General features: G+C 53.7%; 1 protein-coding gene and 1 long non-coding RNA gene across 4 annotated transcripts; one reads left to right on the plus strand and one right to left on the minus strand.

The window, feature by feature from the left end:
• Positions 1-660: 660 nt before the first annotated feature.
• LOC100847453 (uncharacterized) lies at positions 661-4,609 on the minus strand. Of its 3 annotated transcripts, none has more exons than XR_009494642.1 (3): positions 4,522-4,609; positions 4,130-4,194; positions 661-3,955 (listed from the first exon to the last, which is right to left on the minus strand). It is a non-coding gene; the product is annotated as an uncharacterized lncRNA (long non-coding RNA). The 3 variants fall into 3 exon arrangements; XR_139312.6 differs by having other exon boundaries at positions 1,923-3,062; positions 3,797-3,930; positions 4,130-4,573; XR_234722.5 differs by having other exon boundaries at positions 1,923-3,062; positions 3,797-3,955; positions 4,130-4,573.
• On the plus strand, positions 4,505-17,324 carry TNFRSF1A (TNF receptor superfamily member 1A; the record flags this gene model as incomplete). Its single annotated transcript, NM_174674.2, is given in 10 exon segments — positions 4,505-4,794; positions 11,730-11,883; positions 12,108-12,236; positions 12,461-12,610; positions 12,763-12,841; positions 15,009-15,079; positions 15,196-15,309; positions 15,593-15,621; positions 15,823-16,165; positions 16,304-17,324. Coding segments are annotated over 10 exon segments (1,416 nt in total). The 3' UTR covers positions 16,612-17,324.
• Positions 17,325-17,371: the final 47 nt, after the last annotated feature.

Genomic DNA, 17,371 nt, shown 5'->3' on the forward strand with positions numbered 1-17,371 from the left:
TTTCCAGACCCCCAACTCCTCCCCCAACACCAGCATCAGCCCTGGGACCCAGGCGTCACCCTTCCTCACCCTCCTTAGGGCCGAATCCTGATGCCTTGCTGGCTCTCCTTACCCCCCTACCCACCAACCCTTGTGATCTGCTTGACCTGAGGAACCACGAGAATCTTGGGAAAGGGGGAGATGGCAGAGGGAGGGGGAAGGTAAAGCTCGTGAGGAGGAAATGATGCGATGACTCTGGACTTCCCTTTCCTAGACTCACAGTGATGAGGGGAAAGTGCTGGTGTCACAACAGTTTCTTCTCTGAACCCTCAGGTTCAGCCTGCTCCTGTGCTCTTTGGCCCCAGCCCGCCCTGCCTCCCTCTCCCCTGACTCAGTGGGCGGGGCCTGTCAGACTAAGCTGGAGCTTTTAAGGATGACAGAAGGCAGCCCCTCCTCCCCATCCTTCCCCTGCCGCCCCGGGTCCTCCTGAGTTTCTCCTGCCAAAAAAACAGGTCTACCTAAGGGTCTTTCATTCTCCCTTCCATCAGTGTGTTACTCCTGCACACTAACTTTTGGGTCTTTTTTTAACTTTAAAAATAGTTTTATTTCCTTCTTCACCAACATCCCCTCCCCCCACACACGTGAACATCCTGACCATTCTTCAAAGCATCACAAATTCAATAAAAACTGATGTTAATGTATTCATCTGACATGATTCAAGATAAAGTTGATTTTAAAAGCAAACAGATGCCAATTATGGGGGCTTCCCAGGTGGCACTAGTGGTAAAGAACCCACTTGCCAATGCAGGAGACACAGGAGACTCAGGTTTGATCCCTGGGTTGGGAAGGTCTTCAGGAGGAGGAAATGGCAACCTGCTCCAGTATTCTTGCCTGGAGAATCCCATGGACAGAGAAGCTTGGTGAGCTACAGTCCACAAGGTCGAAAAGAATCTGATAAGACTGAAGTGATTTAACATGCAAATGTGGGAGGGGACTAGGGCAGGTACCAGTAACAGGGGGCACACATTTTTCTAGAGTGTTTATTTTTTATGTTTTGGCCGCACTGTGCGACATATGGGATCTTGGTTCTCCAACCAGGGATCAAACCCCATGCCTCTTGCATTGGGAGCACAGAGTCTTAACCACTGGACCAGCAGGGAAGTCTCTCTAGTGTTCATTGAAATGGGTAGTGATCAACACATATGCATCATATGAGCAGTTATCCAGAATGAGCACATGCAGGAGAGGGGTGCTGTCTGTTTCCTCCTTTCTAGGTCTCAGGTTGATCAGACAGGTAGAGGAGACAGAGTTCACGCTGTCTCACTTTCCTTATGGAGCTTCTCAGGTGAAGTGACTTGTTCAAGTTCATGATTAATACAGAACCAGGTCTCCCTGTGACACATGGGGTTGGCATGACTGGGCTGGGGCTGGGATCCACGTCACCCCGACTGGGAGTCCAGTGTCCTTTCGATGACTCTGTGCTACTGTGGGGTGTGTGACATGTTATGGAGAGAGGGGACTCTGTTATCTGAAGCTCCTTTCCCTTCATCCTTTGCTCCACAAGCCCTAATGGCCAATCTTAGTTTGCCCCCTCTTCTTTTTTTTTTTTTTTAATATTTGTTTATTTAGTTTTGGTTGCGTGGGGTCTTAGTTGCGGCACACAGGCTCTCTAGTTGAGCTGTGGAGGCTCAGTAACTGGAGTACGAGGGCTTAGTTGTCCCGTGGCCTATGGGATCTTAGTTCCCTGACCAGGGACCAAACCCATGCATTGGAAGGCAGATTCTTAATCACTGGGCCCCAGAGAAGTCCCCTGCCCCTCCTCTGTTTCTCCGTCTCTCCCTCACCATGACTCCTTCTTCCCGGGAGGGCTTATGCTTGTGTTCTCACCTCTTCCACAAGACTAATTAGCTGTTCATATTCCTAGATCTACCCACCTCTCACCATCTTTTTTAAACAGAATTTTATTGAACAGTTGAATACCATGTTTCTCAAGGCTTTAAGCTTGCTGCGTAAATAGGCATTCATCCTAAACAATGAAAGAAATTCTCCTTTTGTGCCGGCCTATGTGCAATGGCATTGGCAGTTGGAACAGACTATTGAAAATTTCTTGGAATGTTAAAAATAGGACACTGACACTGGAAACTAACACAACATTGTAAATCAACCGTATTTCAATAAAAAATTTAAAAGAAGAAAAAAAACAGAACATTAAAGTTGTTAGTGTTAATACAAAATATTAAAATTATTGTCACTGGGGAATTCCCAAGCTGTCCAGTGGTTGAGACTCTGTGCTTTCAAAGCAAGAGTGTGGGTTCAACCCCTGGTCCGGGAACTAGGATCCTACATGCTGAAAGCCATAGCCAAATAAATGAATAAACCACATTGCTACCACTGACTGATCCTAAAGGGAACCAACCCTGAATATTCGTTGGAAGGACTGACGCTGAAGCTGAAGCTCCAGTACTTTGGATGCTGGGAGAGATTGAGTGCAGGAGAGAAGGGGGTGACAGAGAGTGAGATGGTTGGATGGCATCACCAACTCAATGGACATGAGTTTGCTCAAACTCCAGGAGATGGTGAAGGACAAGGAAGCCTGGCACGCTGCAGTTCACGGGGTCACAGAGTAAGACATGACTTAGCAACTGAACAACCGCAACAACCACTGATTGAATGCTTAGAATATGTCAAACCCTTGCTAAACACTTGACGTCATTTATCATCCACGAATGCGGTGTGAGGGGTACCAGCAAGCTTCCCATTTTTAACATGAGGTGTCTCTTAGTGTCTTCACACTGGAAATGGGCTATTTGACTCTTGCACTGTATTTCAATGACTCGGCTTCTTTAAGAGCTCTGCTTTGGGTCCACTCATGCCGCACTTGGAGCCTCCCTGGGTGATGGTAGAGGTGATCCTCATCCTCTGTGGGTCCAGCTTTAATCCTCTAGTATCTCAGAAGCTGGAGGATGGGGTGGAGTGAAGTCAGCCGGAAGTAGGGGCATTGAGGCTCCATTCACACCTACCTGGGATCACAGAGGGGAGGCCAGGAAGGGCCAGAGAGGGTGGATTCCAGGGTTGAGGATTAGCTGGTGGATCAAGACATCAGTGGGTGAGGAGCTCCGATGCCAAGTCACAAAACCCTAGGCCCTCCTCACTCCTGTCTGTTCTCCCTGTATTTCTAGCAGTCTCAGCAGCTGGAGAACTTGGGGCCTGGATTGGGTCTTGCGGATGCTCATCGCATCCAGAGACCATTTGGGTGAATGTTGTACTCTGCTGTGGGATTCATCTGGGAGACGTCCTGCACAGATGGGCATGGGATAAAACATCCTAAGAGTTGAGGGTGGAGTCTGACTGACTCAAAAGGACTGATAGAGAAGTGGCGATTATCTATTGCAACATAACAGGGCCCTTGGTCCGAAGTCAGGAGTCTGCGGGCTGGGCTGGCCCAGAAGGGCACATGACCTGCACGTCTCTGGGCCGCAAAGCATGGACACATACACACTGCCATAAGTAAAATAGACCGCCAGTGGGAATTTGCTGTATGACTCAGGGAACTCAAACCAGGGCTCTGTAACAACCTAAAGGGGTGGGAGGTGGGAGGGAGGTTCAAGAGGGAGGGGACATATGCATATTTATGGCTGATGCACATTGATGTATGGCAGAAACCAACACAATATTGTAAAGCAATTGTCCTTCAATTAAAAATCAATTAAAAAAACAACAACAATAAGGGGGGCTGTAGTAGATTATCTTTGAGGGCAGTTTGGATCAATGTATCGGAATACTTGGGAAAAGGGCACTAGGAACATTCTAGCAATACCTGATGGAGTGAGCTGTAATTCCATTAAGCCTCATGATGTCACCTTCTCCATGGAAGCTGGGCCAGGCACTGTGGCTCTCATTTCGTGACCGAGGTCTTCTGGGAAGTTCAGCCAGAAAGAGCAGTTGGGGGACCTGCCCAGCACAGATTGAATGAGACCTGGTGGGGTGGGGAGTGGGGCAGGTCAGGATCCCCAATGAGGGTTAAGCTTTACTCTGAGGTTTGAATTGCAGGTGTACATTCCCAAGAAAGTGAGACATTAGGATGTCATTGGAGAACCCTGGGAAAAGGGGAAGAGCCCTGAGGACTGGGATCAAGTCTGGCATCACTTACCTGACTGCGACAGCGTGAGAGAGGGTTTCTTCATTACGCAGACCGGATCACAGAAGACCACCCAGCTAAAAAAGCAGAGTTCTGAGCTGGAACCCAGCGAATCTGACTCCAAAGCCCTGTCTTTCTCCTTCTGTTCACTTGGGACAGGCCCGGCGTTGTGGGAGAGGAGGCAGAAGGCCGGGAGGGGCGCACCTGGGTGTTTTTCTTTGGGGGGGGGGCGTGGTTAGGCCCTGGCATGTGGCCGCTGGATCCCGGAGCCCTGCCTCTGTCTGACTACAAAGGGTTAATGGACCTTGGCCCCCCCCTTCCTCCCGCCTCCTCCCGCCTCCACCCCAGGCTCTTCCTGTCCTAAGTTGCAATACCCCATCTGCCTCTCTCCCTTCCCCTCCCACCTCCTCTCAGCTCAAGTTTTCTCGGAGCTCTCCGGGCTCTGGGCCGCAGGGCTGGCCTTCCGGGTTTGAGGTCCTCCGGATTGGGCTGTGTCCCCGCCCCAGTCTCAACCCTCCACTCCCCGACCCGAGGCCCGGGCTCCACTGGGCATACGCGAGGACCGTGTTGCTGTCACTGTCGCGGGCCGCCACTGCCCCAGCCCTGATGGGGGATTGAGAGGCCACAGCTGGCCGGACATGGGCCTCCCCACCGTGCCTGGCCTGCTGCTGCCACTGGTGAGACGGGGAGGGGCCCAGGGAGGAGTGGGCAGGCGGGCGAGGGGCGCCTGGGGCTGGAAAGGGTGGAGGGCCGGGCCGAGCCTCAGGCCTGCGCGGGCCTGCCCTCACACACTGCCCCATTCACCCGCGGCCCAGAGCTGGGGACAAGCTTGGAATGCCAGGAGGGAAATGGACCCAGGCCTGGGCAGGCTGGGAATGTGGCGGCAGGTGCCCACAGGGTAAGGAGAGGCAGTTTGATAGGAAATCGAAAGCAATGGGAGAAAGGTGGGTCCTCTCAGAATCTGGATGGTTCTGCCCGGCACGTCGTTGTGTTGGGCCGCGGAGAGGCTAGGCTACCTGGGCGCCGGGCTGAGAATGGAAAGCAGGGGCTGGACGCCGCTCGTGAAGTGGGGAAACTGAGTCCAGGAGAGGCCCTGGGCTGGGGGCGGTGGGCTTGGGATGCTATGTTGGGGGCATTTGGGAAGGGAGTGGGTAACTACATAGGGGCTGGAGATCCCTCGGCCTCCCCAGGCCCAGGCCTCCCGGCCCCCTGGGGGGCACCCTTCACCCTTGGTCTGTGGCCTCTGGCTGTCGGACTGACCCCCCTCCAAGGCCGCAGAACCCCAGGGCCTGTCCCCTGGCCCCCTCCCCCGACCCCAGCAACAGATCACTTGCTTTCTTCTTCCACAGCTCAGTTTGGGGAAGTTGGTAGACACTTGTTTTCGTCACTGGAAAATGTCCCTTTCTCTTGCCTCAGCCTTCTTTCAGTGGATCCTTGACACCCCCCCTCCCCGCCCCCCGCAGTGGTTGGGGGCAGAGACCCAGTCCCTCGCCTCTGCCTAGTTGGGGGGCTGCGTTGGCCGCTTTCTCCTGGTTCACTCTTCCTCTGCCCAGTCGCCCCTCCCCACTTTGACTCCCCCAACCTCTTCTCCCCCCACCCTCCTCCCGCCAGCATCTCCTGCTGTGCGCCCTAATCATTCCTTCTTTTCTGTCCAGTCTCCCCACCAGTCAGACTCCTCGGAGCCTCCTTTTTGAACCTTTCTCTCCGGTTCCTCCCTCTTCTCTGCTCTGGTCCACCTTTCCCGACACTAGTTTCCTCACGAAGCACCCCCCCCTCCGCCCCCCCATCTCCTTCGTCCATTCTTCCACACCCCCAAGCCCACCTTTCCCTTCTTTCCTGGCTGTTCTCACAGGCTCCCCCCATTTCCCTCTGCAGCCTTCCTGACTCCTCTTCTCTCCTGGGGCAAACCACCCGATCCAGTCCTGTCTCCCTCAGGTACTAGCTGTCTGGACTTGAATGGGTTACGTAACCCTCCACGTCTTGCTTCTTTATCTCTAAGATAGACAGAATAGTCACCACCTCATAATGTCGTTGTTTTGGTTTGTTTTGTATTTAATTTTATTTTATTATTGGGGTATAATTGCTTTACAGTTTGTCTTAGTTTCTGCCGCATAGTGTCGTTTCAAAGATGACATAGATGGATATAGATCAGGTATTTCATTCCTTTATGCTTGCTTGGTGCTGGATACTGTTTTAGGTGCTGGTAGTGAACATAGTCTTTGCCTTCACGGGATTTCTGATCTAGTGGAGGAACAGAGTATGGCAAACGGAAAGCACTCAATATTAATGAGAGCTTTTCTATTGTTAGTAGTAATAGTGTGTGTGTGTGTGTGTGTTGCTTAGTCATGTCCAGCTCTTTGTGACCCCATGGACTGTAGCCCGCCAGGCTTCTCTGTCCATGGAATTTCCCAGGCAGGAATTCTGGAGTGGGTAGCCACTGCTTTCTCCAGGGGATCTTTGGGATCCAGGGGATCTTTGGGATCCAGGGATGGAACCCGGGTCTCCTGCATTGCATGCAGATTCTTTACTGTCTGAGTCACCAGGGAAGCCAGTAGTGGTGGTTATTGCTCAGTGGCTTCTGCATTTGGAAAATAGAGATACAGGGGGCCTGGAAAGATAAAGAAAGGTGTCAGGTGCCTGGGGTTGCGGCTGATCCAGCCCAGGTTGGGGTGTGACAGCTAAGGGAACAAGCTTAGCCTGGAACTGAAGGGGACAAAGGAGGCGTGCGGTGCTGGGTAAGGCTTCCCTGGGCCAGTCAATGAGCAGTGCAGGGAATACTGTGTGTGTGAGGGGACAGAGGGTGGTGGAGGTGGGAAGAATGCAGGAGACACTGTGAAGGAGCACACGAGATCTTGCTGCACCCAAAGAGCTTACAATCTTGTAGCCAAGACAGCTTACAGAAAAACAAATTATTTTAACGATCTCGGGGAAAATGCCCACAAAAGCGTGATGTGGTGCCCTGGAACACCAATGGGAGGCAGAACCAGGAGCGGGGTGAGTGCTGTCCTGTCTGCGGATCAGTGCCCAGCTCCCTCCCCAGTCACCCATCTCTGACCTAACTAAGAAGTCTTTTGTGTCTTCATCTCATCTTCCCTGGCATTCCTCTGGGACCTGCACCTCAAAGGTGCTCCTCCCCGGTTTGTTGAATGAATAAAGGATGGAATGAGGGAGGGAACGCCTCCTGGAAATTGGGTTTTGGAGCTGAGATTTGAAGTCACAGACAAGCAGGAGGCTGAAAAAAGGGACACTGGTCCGAGGGAGACTTTGGGCTTCCTTGGTGACGCTAGTGGTAAAGAACCTGCCTGCCAGTGCAAGAGACACAAGAGACACAGGCTCGCTCCCTGGGTTGGGAAGATCTCCTGGAGGAAGAGGAAATGGCAACCCGCTCCAGTATTCTTGCCTGGAAAATCCCATGGACAGAGGAGCCTGGTGGGCCACAGTTCATGGGGTCGCAAAGAGTCAGACACGACTGAAGCGACTTAGCACACACGGCCTGGAGGAACAGAACAATGGGGTTGTGTGTTGGAGGTTGGTGGTGGCAAGAAGCTCAGTGTCTTGACTGTTAGGGGTAAGACTCTGTTGAGGTACAAAAAAAAGTGAGAGGGGCTCCCCTGGTGGTCCAGAGGCTAAGACTCTTGAGCTGTCAATGCTGGGGCCCTGGCTTTGATCCCTGGTTGGGGAACTAGATCCCACATGCCACAACTAAGACCCTGCACAGCAAAATAAATAAATAAAAATAAATAGTAAAAAGAAAAAGAAAAAGTGAGAAAGAGAAAATTGAAGGAAGTAGGGGAAGGGACAGAGAGAGAATCTTGACTGTGATCCCTGGTAGAGGAATTCCGTTCATTCATTCATTTCTTCATAAATGATTCTCTCAGGTCCGCTGTGTCCAGGAATGTGTCCAGAATAGTAGCAGGTACCTCTTCAAGTTCTCATTCAGGGAAGGAAGGAGTGACCTACGGAAATGATGTTCAGGGTCAGGCGAGAAAGATTCCTACACCTGTGGGTGCAAGTTGAAGCTTGAATGCAGATAAGCAAGGGTGTAGGCTGGACTGGAGCAGGGAATAGGCGAGAAGACAGTGGCAACAATCTGGGAGTGAGGCATCCCATGGAGAGGGCTGAGAGATGACGGAGGAGGTCTGGCAAGATGGACTACGGACCCGGATTGTGGCATGGGAGGGATGGGGACCCTGAGGAGAGAAGGGTGGCCAAGACAAGTTGATGCTGTGATATCTGTCTGGTCGATGGGTTTTGTTTGGGGGCATGTAGAAGGTCTGGGAATTTGCCAAGTGAAGTGCGTATCTGACAGGCTCAAGCAGAGGTTCTCACACCCTTATCAGCCTCGTGTTCAGGCAGAAATGTTCAGACTCTTATCTGTAAGCGCTGCCTTCACTCACCAGGGATGCTCAAAAGGAGTGGAAGGCTTGCCAGCGTCTCCTGTGAGACCGTGCAAGTGGCTGTGCGAGTGTGTGGGAAGGAGGGAGGAGTTTTCCCCTGGAGATAAATATATTCCTATAGCCCAGCACTGACTCCCATCTTCCCACTTTGGTTATCACTGGCTTTTACTGGAGTGGAAGAGAGATAGTCATGAAATCAATCAATCAAACCACATTTATTTTGCCCCTATAGTTCTGTGTGCGGGGGATTAGACAGTATCTCTGACCAAAACACTTTCAGATCTCTCATCGCATAGTTTATGGTCTACTTGGGGAGATTATTATCTAGTCACCCAAAGCTGTTATGTTATGGTAAGAGCCCAAAATAGATATAATAAATTCATGGTTTTAAAGTTCACAGGGTGGGGTTTGCATGGGATATGCTGGAAGGGGGGAAGCCTCGCTGATGGGGGGCTTCAGGGGAGGGAGGCCGGGCCTCAGCAGAGCCTTGGAGGAGAAGCTGTCTTAAGCTCCCCAAAGATTTTGACATCAAATGAACAAAACGGACTTTAATGAACAAGTGAATGGGGGATGGAGAGTGAGGCGGCTGGTCAGAGCGAGACCACAGGGTCTCGCTCTGCTGTCAGCTCTTCCACCCCCACGCTGCAGGCCCAGCGCAGGAAGTCGCACTTAAAAGCCTCCCCAGGCGGAAGTTGTGGGGGAGTTGGAGGGGTGCTGGGCCACCTCCTCAACTGTCTCTCCACAGGCACCCCAGCTTCCTGCCTTTGCCCTGCTCCAGGCCACAGACACTCAGGTTGACTGGGGTCTGGGCGCTCAAAGCTCACCCTCTGTTTCTACTGTTTTACTGCAAGCCTTCCAATGTAGGAGACATAAGAAATACGGGTTCAATCCCTGGGTCCGGAGGATCCTCTGCAGGAGGGCATGGCAACCCACTCCAGTGTTCTTGCTGGAGAGTCCCATGGACAGAGGAGCCTGGCAGGCTACTGTTCATAGGGTCTCAAACAGTCAGACAAGACTGAAGCAACTTAGCACAACACACACTGCAAGATGCAGTGGCTAAAGATGTGCTCGGTGCCGAGGGATGGTGCCCACTAGTGGGGGGACCTGAGGCCCTGGCTCCTAGGTTCCAAGTGGGCTGGCTGGGGGTGCAGGTGGGGACTAGGGGGGCCCCCCTGGGGACATGATGCTGGTTGTCTTCCATCCCTGCTTACTTGCTCCCTCCCTCATGGAACTGGGCATTCAGGGCTCTGGAGTTTTTCTTGTGCAGCCTGTGGGCTTGCGGGAGGAGCTGAAGAGCCTCAGAACTGGCCTTGTTTCCTAAGGATTGTTCAAGGACCCCAGGGAGGTCCCCAAGCCCAACCCAGCTGGCCAGAACCAGCTGAGCTGTGGGAAGGCAGTGAACTCAGCTGGGAGGGCAGCCTTGGTTCGCTCCCTTCTGGACGTAGGGCGCTCCCTTCTGGAGCTAGGGCAGGTCAGGGGGCCCTCGTTGTCGGGGGACAGGCAGAGCTGGGAGGAGGAGGGGTCTGGGTGAGGCTGAGTCTAAAGGAAGGATGCTGAGGGGTGGGAAGGAGCTGAGTGGCCCTCCGGGAGGGGGAGGGGCGGGTAGTGACCTGAGAGGGGGGAAGCCCGAGGTCACCGGAGACTTCCCTTTGGGATGGAATGGGATAGGGAGCCATTTCCCGAAAAAGTGGGCCAAGAGGGACTGAGACCCATGGCCTGGCTGTTTGAAGGAGGAGGGGAGGAAGGGGGGCGCTGCGTGGGGATAGAGCCTGGCCCCCAGGAGGAGGGAATCAGATGGGGTCCAGATTGCGTGCGGGGTCCTGGTCCCATCAGCCTTTCAGCTGACTCATGACCCTTGAGGAGCCGGGGGAAGCGACGGGTCCCCTCTCCCTCCCCTGGATTCCCTCCCTCCCTCTGGCCTGAGTCACTGGGCGGAGCTGCTGGGAAAAGATTTCCCTTTCCCGGATCTGAGTTAACCCCCAAATTGCTGGGGATTGCAGCACGAGGCATGTGGCCTGAGAAAGCCTCTTTCCCTCCTTCTTGGGAAGCTGATTTCCTCATCAACCCACAGTCCCTGGAAAGCTGCACCCCCACCCCCTCAAACCCTGGCCCAGACCTGGACCCCCGCCCCCGTTCCTTTTCCTGATGCTGTCTCTGCAAGTTGGCTCTGCTTCCAGCCGCCTGGAATGTAGTTCCAAGGTCCCGTGACCTTAGATGCTATGAGGCCTTCTTCGGGAAAGGAACTGCACATACAGGATTGGGAAGCCCTTCCCATAAACATCCCCAAACTCTTCCTGTTGCCCTGGAAGCCCCAGGCCTGTTGTCAGGGGCTGTGGCACGGGGCTGGGGTGGCTAGGGAAGGGTGCTGGCCCTGGGTAGGGGAGGCGCCCTACAGGATTGCAGCTGGGTTTCTGAGTATAGCTTCCTTTGGCTGGCGCTGGGGCTGGGGCTGGGGCTTCTAACTGCTGCAGCGACACCCAGCGGGGAACTGGGTGGTGACCTGCTTATAGCTTACCTGCTCTGGGCTGCCAAGCCCTCCTGTCCTGGCTGGGGTCTCTGGGCTCTGATTAGCCTGTTGCTCTCAAAGTTTAACAGGGCTTCCCTGGTGGCTCAGCAGTAAAGAATCCGCCTGCCAGTGCAGTAGACATAGAAGACTTGGGTTCGATCCCTGGGTTGGGAAGATCCCCTGGAGGAGGAAATGGCAACCCACTCCAGTATTCTTGCCTGGAGAATCCCATGGACAGAGGAGCCTGGTGGGCTACAGTCCATGGGGTCGCCAAGAGTCGGATATGACAATGTAATACAGGAAAGGGCACAACCCTATAGGTTCGCCTCTGTGAATGTTCACGAAGTGAATACACCGTGAGCACAGCACCCAGATGGAGAAATGCCACCTTAACCTTTAGGGCTGCTCATTGGAAGGAAAGGCCTGTTCTCAACCCCTCAACTGAACACCTGCCCTGGTCCAGTCCTGAGAGCTGGTTTGGGGAAACAAGGATAAAGTACAAGCCGCACCTGGGATCTTGCAGCCTTGGGTTGGAGGGAAGAGGATGGGAGAATGAGAGAACAATGGTGACAGCACAGTGCCGGTAGCTCAGGCGGAGTGTAGGTGGGGGCGTCCCAGGGAGAAGGTTCGAGAAGGCTTTAGACTTGCTACCTCTGTGATCCCCATCCTTCCTTTCCTGAGGGTCCTCCTCCATCTGACTCCTCCCCAGGTGCTTCCAGCTCTGTTGGCAGATGTGTACCCCGCAGGGGTTCAGGGGCTGGTCCCTCACCCCGGGGACCTGGAGAAGAGAGAGAGTCCCTGTCCCCAAGGAAAATATAACCACCCGCAAAATAGCACCATTTGCTGCACCAAGTGCCACAAAGGTAGGAGAAAGATCCCCGTGGAACTCCTCAGTCAGGAGGCCCTGCTTCTTCCTTTGCATTTTCCAGATGTTCTAGAACCTGGCTTGGTTGCCTCTCCTGGTCTGGGGCTTTCTCCCTCCTTTCCTCTCCTAGGGACTTTGGGAGGTGCCCAGGCTATCTTCCCAGGCCTGGAGCTCCTCCCCTGAGCTCCTGGCTGCAGCCTAATTCCAGCCCCTGAATCACAGGTACCTATCTGTACAATGACTGTCCGGGTCCAGGGCGAGACACGGACTGCAGGGTGTGTGCCCCTGGCACCTACACTGCCTTGGAGAACCATCTCAGACGATGCCTGAGCTGCTCCAGGTGCCGGGACGGTGAGTCTCAGGAGGGCGCAGGGCTCTGAACAGACTGGGTCAGGTGGGTGTTCGGAGGGGTGTGCGGTCTGTTTCTAGGGGAGGGGACGGGTGTGTGCTGCTGGGGGTGAGTAGGGACGTTCATGCACAAGTGACTGAGTGCATGGCTGTGAGTGCGCGTTACACAGAGAGACACACCAGATGAGGACCATGGGGGCTCATACCCCATCTCCTCCCCTCACCAGAAATGTTCCAGGTGGAGATTTCGCCTTGTGTAGTGGACCGGGACACTGTGTGCGGCTGCAGGAAGAACCAGTACCGGGAATACTGGGGTGAAACTGGCTTCCGGTGTCTGAACTGCAGCCTCTGTCCCAATGGCACAGTGAATATCCCCTGTAAGCATGGCTCTCCCAACCCCGCTCCTCGCCCCATCTCCGTCTCCAGAGGAGGGTCCTCACCTTGCTGTACCCCTGCCCCTCCTAGCCCTCCCTCTTGCACTCAGGGTGAGGGGCGTCCTCTCTCAGCTGTGCTGCTTGTCTCCCCACAGGCCAGGAGAGACAGGACACCATCTGCCACTGCCATATGGGCTTCTTTCTTAAAGGCGCCAAGTGCATCTCCTGTCATGAGTGAGTCCTTCTGCCAGCTGCTGGGCACTGGATTGGGGTGGGAGGATGGAGAGGTTCTAGGGGGTGCTTTTGCTCCCACGGGATGCTTTTTTGTTTTTGTAAATTTTTATTTATTTATTGGCTGCGAGAGGGCTTTCTCTCATTGAGGAGAGCAGGGGCTACCCTCTAGTTTTGGTGCACGGCCTTCTCATTGTGGTGGCTTCTCTTGTCGCAGAGCACAGGCTCTAGGGCACTCGAGCTTCTGTAGTTGTGGCACGTGGGCTAGAGTTGCGGCTCTGAGAGCCGGGGCTCAGTCGTTGTGGCGCACAGCCATAGCTGCCTTGAGGCATGTGGGATCTTCCCGACCCAGGGATCAAATCCATGTCTCCTGCATTGGCAGGCAGATTCTTAACCACTGGACCACAAGGGAAGCCCGCTACTGGCTGTTTGGTATGGGAGACACTTCATGTCGAGATACCAGCCAGTCTTCCCTGCCCCCAACATGTTCAGAAATCTTATGAAGTCTTTGAGGAATAGAGGCTCATACCCTCAAGGACTTGCAGTTCCTTTTAGACATTCAGATCTTTTTCTGAAGACATTCAGATTCTTGGGAAACAGGCTCTGCTATTGATTCTAGGAATACACGCTTACATCTTTGAAATCAGACTGCATCTTACAACAGTTGATGGCACAGGTGACAGCTGTGTATAAGATGTAAATGATGCCTTTGATTGTTGATCTTAGGTTTGATACAGCATGGTCTTTCTTTCCCAGTCCTTTTGACCACACCTCCTCACTCCTTCTTGCTTTGCACACTTGCTTCCAAAGAGGAAACTCCGAGGGCTCTAAAGTTGAATTGCCCTGGGTTTAAACCTCAGGCTAGCCACTGTATTGGCTGTGTGAGCTTGAGCCAGTGACTTAACATCTCTGAGCCTTAGTTCTTCTTTACCTTTAAAGTAAAGATAATGACATCAGGTTGGCAAAGTTGTAAGAACCACAAAACATAACTACAAAGTGTCTGATGAGAAATTAGTTTCTTTTTCCCACTAGTCTCTTTTTCTTAAAATCACTTTTACACCCTTTCCATGTGGTTCTCTGTGTGAGCTTGTGAAGTGGGTAAAATCAGCTCTCCTTGTTTGCAGATTCCTGCGGAGAACTCACCTCCTCAAGTTCCTTCCAAAACCCTTGATGTAGTTCTCATCCTTCCGTGCTGCCTGATGCCAGCTCCCAACATGGGAAATTGTTCTAGTGTTCTCTGGCTTCCCCCAGCAAGATGTGTTTTTTAATGGTTCACACGTGTGCTAGACCCCCTCTCAAAGTCAGGTGCTGTCATCAGCAGTGTCATCTAGAGAAAAAGTTCTTGAATCTCTCTGCCACTGGATTCTCATCAGTAAAACAATGATAAAATAATTCAAAGGACTTCCCTGGTGGTCCAGTGGCTAAGATTCTTCTCTCCCAATGCAGGGAATCTGGGTTCCTTGATCATGGAACTAGATCCCACATGCCACAACTAAGACTCATTGCAGCCAAATATTTAAAAACAAACAACAACAAAAACAGTTCAATGACAGTCAGCATGTATAAGCGTTTACTATATGTCAGGCATAATTATTTTACTTAATCCTTAGTCCAAGTAGGATCCCTGTTTTACTGATGAGAAAACCGAGGCTTACAGGTGAAGTGATGTGCCTGTAGTCACACAACCAGTCTGGTGACTCTGACTCTGACAGGTGGCTCGGTGGTAAAGAATTCACCTGCCAATGCAGAAGACACAGGAGACACTCATTCAATCCTGGGTCAGGAAGATCCCCTGGAGAAGGAAATGGCAACCCACTCTAGTATTCTTGCCTGGGAAATCCCATGGACAGAGGAGCCTGGGGGGCTACAGTCCACGAGGTCACAAAGAGTCAGATGTGATGAGCACGCACACACTTTTAACTCTTTCTCTACACAGCCTCTTCAAGATCAAATCCAACTCTAAAATGAAATGATTCTGGGATCAGCTAATTTTTTTTTCCTTCCACTGCATCTGTTGCCAAGATAGGATTAATTTCCATTCTATCGCAAGATAGCTAAATATTTGTAAAGGGCAGAATTTCCAACAATCTGTATGGGTCTTTCTATTTTTTCCCTCCTATATTCCTCTTAATGGGGGGCCCCTACTCACCAGCACTATCTCTTCTTTTAGTTGTAAGAACAAGGAGTGCGAGAAGTTATGTCCAACCCGACCTTCAACTGGTAAAGACTCTCAGGACCCAGGTGAGGAGAACTATCCTAATGCCCAACCAAGCCCAGGGGCCCTTTCCTGGTCTTGCCCCCGCCCCCATCCATCCGGTCCTGCCCTCGCCTCTGACCACCTTCTGCTCTGTCTCCAGGCACTACAGTACTATTACCCCTGGTGATTGTCTTCGGGCTTTGCCTGGCATCCTTCGCCTCTGTCGTCTTAGCATGTCGCTACCAGCGGTGGAAGCCCAAGCTCTACTCCATCAGTGAGTGGGGACTTTGGGAGGACAAGGGGATAAGGGAGGGTGGGGTGCACAGGCACGGAGGGAGATTAAGGGTATCCTCTTAGTTCCCTGCCAAGGACCCCGCTGGCCCGAGCTGATACGGGATGGCTGGTGAGAGCTCGTACTGCATCAGTGATTCTTTCGTCCCTGGGGTCACATAGGCCCTGAAGCGTGTCACCACAAGGGCCCACCACCAGTCCTGCGATGGGCACGAGGGCTGAGAGAGGAAGTGAAATTTGTGACGCTCTGTTTCTTTTTTTCTCAGTTTGCGGGCAGTCGACTCTGGTAAAAGAGGTAAGTTGATACCGGGGAATGACCCCCAGGCTTCCCTAATTGTCCACTACTACCTGGTAACACCCAAAGCACCCAGAATCAACCTTTCACCCTAGGTCTCCCCTGATTCCCTCTAGCCCGGCTCCCATCCATAATCCAGAAGAACTGGGGCTATGGGGCTGTTTATCCTCTTGCGCTAATGCTGTGCCGTCCCTTCCTCAGGGGGAGCCAGAACTCCTGGTCCCGGCCCCAGGCTTCAACCCCACCACCACCATCTGCTTCAGCTCCACCCCAAGTTCCAGTCCTGTCTCCATTCCCCCTTACATCTCCTGTGACCGGTCCAACTTCGGAGCCGTCGCATCTCCCTCCAGCGAGACGGCCCCGCCCCATCTAAAGGCTGGCCCCATCCTCCCGGGGCCTCCGGCCTCCACCCACCTCTGTACCCCGGGGCCTCCGGCCTCCACCCACCTCTGTACCCCGGGGCCTCCGGCCTCCACCCACCTCTGCACCCCAGTTCAGAAGTGGGAAGCCAGCGCCCCCAGCGCCCCCGATCAGCTCGCGGATGGTGAGTTCCTCATTCATCCTCTCTGGGAACACCGGCCCCTCCGGGGAGGCGGGTGGGCGGGGCGCCCTGAGTTGCGAGCGCTGTGCGGGGCCAGGCCGGAGGGCCGCCGCTCCAGGCTCACCGCGCTGCCTCCCGCAGCCGACCCCGCGACCCTGTACGCGGTGGTGGACGGCGTGCCCCCGTCGCGCTGGAAGGAATTGGTGCGGCGGCTGGGACTGAGCGAGCACGAGATCGAGCGGCTGGAGCTGGAGAACGGGCGCCACCTGCGCGAGGCGCAGTACAGCATGCTGGCGGCCTGGCGGCGGCGCACGCCGCGCCGCGAGGCCACGCTGGAGCTGCTGGGCCGCGTGCTCAGGGACATGGACCTGCTGGGTTGCCTGGAAAACATAGAGGAGGCGCTGGGTGGCGCCGCCCGCCTCGCGTCCGAGCCCCGCCTTCTCCGGTGAAGCCCCGCCCCTCCGACTGCGGGCCTCCCCGCCCTGCAGACGGCTGCTTCCTTCCTGTGCCAGGCAGCCCGGAAGGATCTGCGAGATGCCCTGTGGACCTCCTGTTTTGTTTTGTTTTTTTCTGGAGAGGAAGTCTTGGAGGAGCAGGCACGATCTGGCAGCCACTGACCTGGTGCTACTCACTCAGTGTACATAGCTTTTCTCAGCTGCCTGAGTGTGTGTCTGTGTGTAGTGTGTGTCTGCGTGCAGTGCGTGTGTTTGTGTCTCTGTATGTGCGTCTGTGTGATGTGGAGTGTGTGTACTCGTGAGAGAGGCCGAGTGTGCCCGGAGCCCAAGGCAGCGGTTGCGAAGATGAGGGGCGCCCTGCCTTATTGCCTGTTTTTTGGGCTTGGAGAACTCAGCAAGGCGACTTGGGGAACCTACGTCGGTCCCTGAGCCGGTTTCGCAGTAGATAAGCCATCTTTGTATCCACTCTGCACATCCACTCATCCACTCTGTACACTAATAGAAACTTTGTTGCCCTGCCTGGACCAGCTGAACTGTCCCCAGGCAGCGGGGGAGCACAGAAAAATGGGGCCTCCCAAGGGAGCTAGCTGTTCAGTTCAGTTCAGTCGCTCAGTCGTGTCCGACTCTTTGCGACCCTGTGAATCGCAGGGACTTCTGTAAATACACTAAAATCTTCCAATTAAAGCTCTGCCCTGGAGGGACTGGTTTTTCTGAGTGATGATGCTGTTGTGGGAGGCTGGGGAGGAGGAGGCCA

The sequence above is a fragment of the Bos taurus genome, chromosome 5 (genome assembly GCF_002263795.3).
Source record: "Bos taurus isolate L1 Dominette 01449 registration number 42190680 breed Hereford chromosome 5, ARS-UCD2.0, whole genome shotgun sequence".
Taxonomy (NCBI): Eukaryota; Metazoa; Chordata; class Mammalia; order Artiodactyla; family Bovidae; genus Bos; species Bos taurus.